Source organism: Propithecus coquereli, unplaced genomic scaffold (genome assembly GCF_000956105.1).
Source record: "Propithecus coquereli isolate 6110/MARCELLA unplaced genomic scaffold, Pcoq_1.0 Scaffold409, whole genome shotgun sequence".
Lineage (NCBI taxonomy): Eukaryota > Metazoa > Chordata > Mammalia > Primates > Indriidae > Propithecus > Propithecus coquereli.
In genome coordinates, this window is record NW_012149830.1 from 203,566 (window position 1) to 212,875 (window position 9,310).

The 9,310-nt window shown below is 53.2% G+C and overlaps 1 protein-coding gene across 1 annotated transcript in view; it reads left to right on the forward strand.

Annotated features, from left to right (window-relative positions):
* RPH3AL (rabphilin 3A-like (without C2 domains)) overlaps positions 1 to 6,290 on the forward strand; it is a 135,146-nt gene extending 128,856 nt beyond the window's left edge. The window contains 3 exon segments of the mRNA XM_012653008.1: positions 4,352 to 4,467; positions 4,469 to 4,498; positions 6,147 to 6,290. Coding sequence (XP_012508462.1) covers positions 4,352 to 4,467; positions 4,469 to 4,498; positions 6,147 to 6,218 — 218 coding nt within the window. The 3' untranslated portion in view covers positions 6,219 to 6,290.
* The last annotated feature ends 3,020 nt before the right edge of the window (positions 6,291 to 9,310 follow it).

The following is a 9,310-nucleotide window of genomic DNA, read 5'->3' on the forward strand; positions in this document are numbered from 1 at the left end:
TGAAAGGTGACATAGGCTGAAGGCATGAAGACTTTCCAGAAGGCTCTCGATCCAGGTGGAAGCTACCATTTCCCCTTCCTGTACCCACAGCGGGTCCCCCCCACCGGCCAGGCACTTTCTCCTGCTGAGCTTTAATGCAGCCTCGGGATTCTCTACGTGCTGCCCCAGAAAGGGCTCGGTGGATCCAGTGGAACCGATTAACCACCCTTGGTGTGGACGGATTTTGTTTCCGCTCTCGCCTCCCACCAGATGGGTGCCTGTGGCTCAGGGCTGTTGGGAGGATCGGGTAGGATAATGCTCATTCGGGGCCTCACACGTGGCTGGCATTAAGGGCTCAACACGCCCTGACCTTCTTCCACAGCCAGCGCCTTTGCTTCCCCAAGTAAAACACACTGACACATGCCTCAGACCCCTGCCCCGTCTGCTGGGTCAGTCACCTGGGAGAGCTGGTTACTTAAAAAATTCTGTTGGGGTGAGCAGGACACTGTGAAAAATGGGGAAAAAATGAAAAAGAATTCTACATCGCATTGCTTTGCCAGTGTCTGGTTTTTTGTGGGGTTTTTTGGAGGGGGAGTGGACAGAGTCTCACTCTGTTGCCCCGGTAGAGTGCAGTGGCATCAGCGTAGCTTACAGCAACCTCAAGCTCCTGGGCTCAAGCGATCCTCCTTCCTCAGCCTCCCGAGTAGCTGGGACAACAGGCGTGTGCCACCACACCCAACTGATTTTTGTTTTAAGAGACAGGGTCTTGCTGTGTTGCCCAGGTTGGTCTTGAAATCCTGGCCTCAAGTGATCCTCCTGCCTCGGCTTCCCAAATTGCTAAGATTACAGGTGTGAGCCACGGCACCTGGGCTGCCAGGGCCTTTGAGCTCCTGCTTCAATTCAAATAAACTGAAACTTGAGTCACAGACGACACAACATGGATGTCGTTTATACACATGAAAGACCATGTGGGCCCAATCTCAAAGCAGCACCCAAGCCCAACATCAAAAGATTGGCACATAGATGTACATTTCTATGTTTAAAATTAAAATAAAATATTTAAAGGATGAGTATATCCTGTATCATGACTCCCACTGTTGATTAACCAGCCAAATGTGGTCCCATTTAGTCCAGAAAAGAGAGTTTCTACTGCAGTGTGTGTTCACTGTTGAAAGCATCCTCCCCCTCCCCTCGCCTGGATTCCAGCCCTGGCCGTCTGGTTCCCTTCCTCAGTCACAAGACCCCACTGTGAGTTACTGGATAAACTGGGATGAAAGCCCAGGCCTGTTGGCTCCCAGTTCAGTTCTTCTGGTGGAATCAACTGGTTACAAGCCAGCCTGCCGGGGTTAGAATACCAGCTCCTCCACGTACTGCCTGGGGCAGGTGCCTTGGTTTCTCACCTGGAAATAGGAGGAATGATATTTCCTATCTTTCAGGGTTGCTCTGAAGCTTTAATAAATGCATATATATGCCAAGCACGGTGACTCACGCCTGTAATCCCAGCTACTTGGAGGCTGAGGTGGGAGGATCACTTGAGGCCAGGAGTTCAAGACCAACCTGGGTAACAGCGAGAGATCCCATCTCTAAAAAAATTTTTTTAAAAATAGCTGTGCGTGGTGGCGCACACCTGTAGTCCCAGCTACTTAGGAGGCTGAGGCAGGAGGATAGCTTGAGCCAAGGAGTTCAAGGCTGCAGTGAGCTGTTATAGCACCACCACACTCCAGCCTGGGCAACAGAGAAAGACCCTGTTGTCAAAAAATAATAATAAATAAAATTTATATATGTGAAGGCCTGGAAGGCTCCCTAAGGGTCAGCTACTACTGTAATTCTCATTCCTGCAGAACATTGCCTCTGCCTTTTGTGTGGCTGGGTAGAGGCCTTAGAGCTATTGTGCCTACACCAAAGGTGACAATCAGCTTCCACCACAGGGACGGGGGGATGTGTGGAGATGACTGGCCATAGGGTGGCCTCTCCCTACTGGTGCTGGTCACGCTGGGCCCAAGTCCCAGCCTTCTCCCACTGGGACTCACATCTCTGGCAGAAAGAGTGCCCTCCTGTTCCTGGGCTATTGTTTCTCATGCCCAAAACAAAAGGGCCATCCAGCTGAGCTTCTGTACCACTTTGTCATGGTAGGGTGACAAAGCGGGGAGGCCTGCCCTGGCCCCCTCTGTCCAAGGTGCCTGCTACTAGCAGCCAAGAGGGGTGACCTCCTGTGCTGGTGTCTGTCTTTTCCAGTGGTTTCCAGCGACAGTGACAGTGACTCGGATCTCAGCTCCTGCAGCCTGGAGGACAGACTCCCTCCCACTGGGGTCAGGGACCAGAAAGGTGACAGACCCTCAGGAGAGTCAGGTAAGTGAGGGAAGTGACACTGCTTCCTTATAAAGGCCCAGGTGCCAAGTGGCTTTTCTGCCCCACAGGTGTCCAAGGAGCTGGTCTAGATCTGGGGGAGAAGCCGGCCTGGGGGTGGGACGACTCTGAGCTAAAGCCTTAGCACTGGGCGCAGTAGCTCACGCCTGTAATGCTAGCACTCTGGGAGGCCGAGGCGGGAGGATCGCTTGAGCTCAGGAGTTCAAGACCAGCCTGAGCCAGAGCGAGACCACATCCCTACTAAAATAGAAAAAATTAGCCGGGCATGGTGGTGTGTGCCTGTAGTCCCAGCTATTCAGGAGGCTGAGGCAGGAGGATCGCTTGAGCCCAGGAGTTTGAGGTTGCTGTGAGCTAGGCTGACGCCACGGCACTCTAGCCCGGGCAACAGAGTGAGACTCTGTCTCAAAAAAAATAAAAAATAAAAAAAACAAAGACATGCAAAAATGCACCACCGAAGAGCAGGGCTTAGCGGGAGGCTCCTCTGCACGTGGCAGGGGGAAGAAGGGCAGGCTTCCCTGTGCCCTCTGCCGGCACACCTGGGCTTCCTCCCAAGCTCACCCCTGAGCATTCCCCAGCTGAGATTTTGCCTCGAGGGTGATGAGATCTGTGAAAACCAGGGACAGCGTTCCCTGCCCCAGCTCAGCTCTGCCGTGAAACTGCAGCGGGATCCCCAGGGCATGCCATGACCTTCGGGCCTGCCTTTCCTTGTTATCAAGCAAGACGGAGCAGGTGGGCTCCAAAGTGCCTTTCGATTTTGACATCGCTGAGCTCACCTCTGTGACCCTGTCGTATGAAAGAGGGTTAACTGGGGTATTGAGGCTGGAGCAGAGAAGGCCTGGGGAAGGAAAGGAAAGGCATTTTTCTTTCCTTCAAACACATGACAGGCTTTTGGAATAAAGGGCCAGCTTCATGCAAAGCTGCTCCTCAGGTTAGAACTGGGATATTTGAAAGCTTCAAAGAGGCTGATTTTAGTGTATAAGAAGAGCTTTATGATAACTGCTCCAAACTGGAATGAAATGCCTTGGGGTGCTGTCCTGGGGCCAAGACTGGGTTGGGAATGGAAGTTTGGGCTAGATCAGAGACAGCAAATGCCTGGCACACATACCACGACTGCCTATCCTGTAACCATGGCAGACATTACTAGTTAATCAAGACGGTCTTCCCCACGGAGCCTTCACGCGCCCTCGGAATCCTCTGCAGTACAGTTTCCGAGTGGTCAGCATCAGTAGGTGGAGGTGACGCAAGAGATGAAAACTGCCCCTGGGCTAGAGGACCTCTCAGGCCCCTTCGGGCTGAAGATTCTAGATTCTACATTAGAAAAGTGTGAAGGAAACTTACCTGCCAGCTTTGGTATCCAGGGCAAGCCATCCCCTCCTCTCCCCACCGTGATGGCGCTGTCCCCTCCCTTCACACCCACTCTCAGCTGTGACCAGGTAGGACTAGGAGCTAGGAAAAGATTGGGCAAAGTACGACAGGCTGCACATCTGTTCTCTTGGCCAGGCAAGGACCTAAAACCACGTTTGGGTGAGGATTCTTTACTTAGCAAAGGCAAAGGCAGCAGTTATCTCTCTCTCTCTCTCTCCCCCCTTCCCCCTCTCCCCCTCTCCCACTCTCCGCCTCTCCCTCCCTCTCTCAATCTCTCTCTCTCTCTCTCATTAGGGTAACTGAAATATACATCCTTCCCCCTCTCCCATCCTATGAAGGTAGGAGAAACTCCTAATAATGGGGGAGTTTCATGTTGGTGACTTGTAACTTAGTGACAGTACCTGCGGGCCTGTTCTGCTGCCTTGGTGTATATCAGACCCTCAGCAGTGGCCAGAGGGTGGGGTCATGCCGGGACCTGGCAGCCACGTGGATGGGGGACAGTTCCCAGGGTAGGGGGCTTGCTGGGCAGATAGTCCCAGAGATGCACTATAATTCCAAATGATAAGAATTTTCGATCAGGTTCTTACTGGGCCATGATCATCCTTGTCTCAGTGTGAGAGCCACGTGTGGTCTCTTGCAGGCAGCAGTGTGGAGACCCCAAGGATGGGGTTCATCCGCCCACCCAGCCACCTCTCGGGGAGCCAGAGCAGCCTGGCCAGTGAGACTGGGACAGGCTCTACAGACCCACAGGGGGGCACCCCGCCCCGGGCCGACCCCAAGGGCCCTGGTGAGTACCTGGCTGCTCCCCCGCCTGCTCCCCTGCCCCCGCAACCCTCTCCCCCTCTCACTCATCCACGACTGGAGCATGGTAGGCGACATTGTCAATTCTCCGTGTTTACTGAGCACCATGCCAGGTACTGGGGGACAGAGGTGAGCCAGACCCCCTCCCTGCCCGCGATGAACAGAGAAAGGACCCATAATAATATTGGTAACCACCGCAGCCACTCTTGGGAATCACAGCAACGGTCATTACCATCCTCCGCTTTATAAAACGTGATTGTTGCAGCCTTTCCCGTCTCTGTACTGGGCATGGCAACTCCTGCTTCAGGGGCTCCTCCTGTGTGCGGTCCAGTCCTCACTCAGCCCGTCATGTGCCCAGCCTGAGCTGGGAGCGGGGTGGGGTGGTCCTGGCCCTCCAGAAACCTGCCACATCACTGAGGAAGCCAAATCAACCCACCCAAAACAGAGCCCAGCCTGGAGCTTGCCCACATCCTAGGAGGGAGATTCCGGGTACACCAGAGTGGGGCGTGGTGCCCCGGCCCTCCCTAGCACCACCAAGGTCAACTTCTGTTCCATGTGCAGAGTAGCCAGGAGGTTTCCTCCCCCCATTTGGTAGGTGTGGAAACCAAGGCACAGATTGGGTAAGGGGAAGCATCCAAGGCTCCCACCTTGCCCCATACCCACTGTCCCCAGCCGTGGCCAGCCCAGGACCATCACGTGACTGGGGGAGGGGAGGGTCTCCTCACACTCAAGCCAGAGAAAACTGCGAGTGCAGGACCAGCCCCCAGTCTCCTTCAAGAAAGGAGCCCCAGGCGGACTGGGCACCTTCCTGGCCAGAGGATTCACAGGTGCATGTGTGCATCAGACCCCAGGGTGTGGAGGGCACCCCGGCCACCACCCGCCTCCTGCCCTGTCTCCCACGTGATGGTTCCCCAGAAGCTACAGGGCATCCGGGAGGGAAGCAGCGATGGGCAGGTCTCCAGGGAGTGAGAGGCATCTGCAGCCCCGAATTCTAGTTCCAGCCCTGCCACACATAGCCACGTGGCCTTGGACAGACCGTGAGCTTGAACCATAAGAAATTGCATTTTTGTAAGTCAGACATAGTCAAATACCAGCAATTTGATATGGTTCAACTTAATATTTGACCTCTCTGCAGCCAGTTCCATTATCGCTAACGTGTCCCTCTCGGGGTTGCCGGGAGGTGAAACTCAGCATCCATGGGGACTGCTTTCCCTGAGTGGGTCCCCAGCGGGGGGCTGTGGGGCCCGGCGCATAGAGAGGGCTCCAGGGCTTAAGAAACAACTTGGAGAGGCCTGGCCCAGAGGAGGATCTGACATTCCCACAGCCATTTGCTCCTTCCCCCATCCCCAGATCACTGTGATGATCACCCCTGTTAGGATGGGCAGATGGAAACCCAGAGGGGTCGGCAACTTTCCTGCGATCACAGGCAAAGCAGAGCCGCCCCCCTGCCTGGGCACCGGCCCCAGCCCTCCTGGGCAGCCCCCAGTTGGTTCACACCAAGCAGCAGCCTTGGGCATGGGGGCCGTTCTAGCAAGGGACCTGCCTTCCCCGCCACCGTCACCTCCACTTCATTCCCAAAAGTCAAGCTGTCACCTCTGCTCACTGTGTGGTGGCCTTTTTTCTCTCCTCCAAAGGCAAAAGACACACCCGGACGAGCCCCCGCTGCTGACGTGTCTCCAGCAGGCCCCTACCCCGCGCTGCGCTGAGCCGTGTTTTGTGCCTGGAACAGACTTTTTGATGCAAGATTTCAAGAAAGCTGGAGCCAGACCCTGCCCGGTCCTGCGTCCCTGCCAGCCTCCCTGTTGGCTGGGACTCCACTAACCAGTGTTGGGGGCTGAGTCTGCGCCCCGCCCAGTGCCTTCGCGTGCCTTCCTCTCACTCAGCTGCCGCCCTCGACCACCCGCTCCAACCACCGCATTTGGCCCTGCCTTATTTATTGCCCTCCCCGCCAGCAGCCTGCCCTGTGGTTACCCGAAGCTTGCTTGTGTCCTGGGTTGGGATGGATGTGGCACCTTCCCTCGTGCACTGCAATTTCAGAGGGGCCGCCAGGCGGGCCTTTCTCCACATTTGTATTAACATAGCCCAGAGCGGTACCGTCGAGGCGGAGTCTGGCCCCTCACACCAGGCGGAGGGAGTGGAGCAGGTGGGGTGGGAGACCCACCCGCCCTCTCCCTTCTTGTTCCTCTCCCAGGGCTGGCCCTGGAGCTGAGGGTGAACCGTGGCCCGTTGTTAGGTTTCTTTGAATCCCTCCCTTGGCCTCCCTGCAGCTCAAGGGGCCGGGAGGGTTCTAGTGAATACTGTGGATTCACTCACTGAAGAGCAGCCTCGGGCTGAGTCCCCAGCCAGGGCCCCGGGCTCCCCCAGCCATCGATTCACTTCTCTTCAGTAGGTTTGGTTTGGCATGAAAAATATTTAATTCAGAGTGCAGGCAAATGCTTCTGGAAAACCCTTCCCTGGAGACAGAGAGTGTGCGCGTGTGTGCATGTGCCTCTTTGTGTGTGTGCCTGTCCGTCCACACCGTCCCATCCTTCCTGCCCCTCTCGCACCCCCAGCCACCCTGTTCTGGAAGGGCCACCTGCTCTGAGTCAGGAGCTCTCAGGGCCCCACCCATGAGCCTGCCCTTGCCGCTGGCAGCTGGTAAAAAAGCTCTCTGTTTCCCTGAGACACATTATGCTTCAGAATTAAAACAATAAAGATTAGAATTTGCATTGAGCCAGTGTGTTAATCAAAAGACCACAATCGCCTGTGTTTCTGAGATGCAGCAATAGAAAAATGGATGAAAAAAAATGTGGTACATTGAATTGCTGGAACACTTCCTAAGCCACAGTAAAAGGAACCAGCTAGATCTGTGTGTGTGAACAGAGCTCACAAACCTAGTGTTGCATGGAAAAAACAAGGCCGTCTATGTTAAAAATAAATTTTAATACAAATAAAATGAGTTGTACAAACTCACATGAACATATGTAAAAATGTTTTTAAAATGGACAAGGACTTCTGGTTACATATGGTGGACTGAACACATTCACATTTTCCTCTGTCCCCTAAAACCCTACTAAAATGACATAAAGGAATGAGAATGGCATAAACCACAAAGGCGAAAAGAACAGGAGAGAAGGTGGCAGTGGATGAGAGAGGTCTGAAAAGCTTTGGAAGATGGAACAGTATAATTTGCTTAGTGTCAGCGTCCCTCACTCCCCAGAATATCTATAAGAGAAGAAGCCAACCATGAACAAGCCCTTTGCCAAATCCCCCAGAAGCTCAGAGCTTGGGGGGCCAGGTGTCCCTAAGGTGAAAGTTCAGGGTGGGCCTGAAATAGCATTGGTTGAAAGAAGTGGTTAGATCCCCAGGCCCCCTTCCCAGCCCTCAGGAACTGGTGACCCCCGTTCCCTGACCAGGGCAGAAGACAGGTTTACTGCTGGCTAAGGTTGAACTAGAAAGATTCTGGATTGGGGACCCCAAGACTAATCAAACTCTTGGGTGAGGTTCCTTACTGAAATCAGGGATGGTTAATGGGGAGTCCCTCGGCCCCCTTCCCCGGCCTATTTCCCATTCACGCGCCCCCAAGGCAGGGTATTATGGAGTTTCTCTTGGGGGAAACTGATCAAAGAGAATAGATCAGCACATCCTGACATTGTAGTTCCCCAGTCAAACAGGGGTCTCTGCCCAGCCATGGCTGTGGGGCCCCCAGCCCTGCCCACAGGCACAGAGCTGCCCATTAGCTTTGTTGTGTTTCACTCATGACAGGAACAGCCAAGGGCACCCAACGCGTGACAAAATCCAATAACTGAAAATGCAGAAACTCCAAAACAGAAAAAGAGAGGAAAATCCTCTGAAGACATTATACCCAGAAACAAGAAAAGAATGTTATTTTTTTCAAAGGCAGTGTTAAAGTTCTTGAAAAGTAAAAATACAGTAGCAGAAATTTAAAAATGCATGAAAAGGGATAGAAGATGAGATGAGAGAAAATCCCCCAGAAAGTAAAATCTATAAATGCAAAAAAAGAAAAAAAGTCAAGAACATTGGACAACAAAAAGTTAAGATCACTACAGAAGGTCCAACTTCCAACTGGTAGGAATTTCAAACCAAGAAACAGAAAACAGAAGAGAGGAAGTTGTTGAAGAAATGATACAAGAGTATTTCCTAGGACTGAAGGCAGTGAGTGTCCATAGAGAAGGAGCCCTCCAAGTGCCCGGCACAGTGACAGGAAACCTCTGCACCAGCGTGGACCAGTGCACCCATCCTGAGCAGCAGCCTGGCAATACCCAGCAGAAGGAGACGTGCGAGGCCTGCAGCCAGCCCCTGAGATCTTGCTAAGACAGAATCTCACTCGCTAGCTCTGGGGTTAGAGTGCACATCTAACAAGCTTCAGCAATGCCCAGGTGGACGCCGGCACCTTGGGTAGCACTGGTCTGGGGTAGTGGTTGTCACCCTTGACTGCCCATCGGAATCACCTGGGGAGCTTTAAAAGTACTCATGCTGGCCCCACCCCCTACTAGAGATTCTGGTTTAACCGATTTTGACATTGGGATTTTTAAAGCTCCCCAGCTGACTCCAATGTGCTAGGAGACCTGGTGACCCTTTCCCTACAGAAACTCTTCTACATGGGCCCCAGGAGACATGCACAGAATGCTTACAGCAGTACCTTCTTATTAGCTAAAAATTGTAAACACCTAAATACCAACAACAGAAGAATAGATACACAAATATGCAGACTATGGAATATTATGCAGTGGTGAAATTGAGTGACCACACTCAGCAGAGATAAATCTCACAAACAATGCTGAGCAAAGAAACAGAT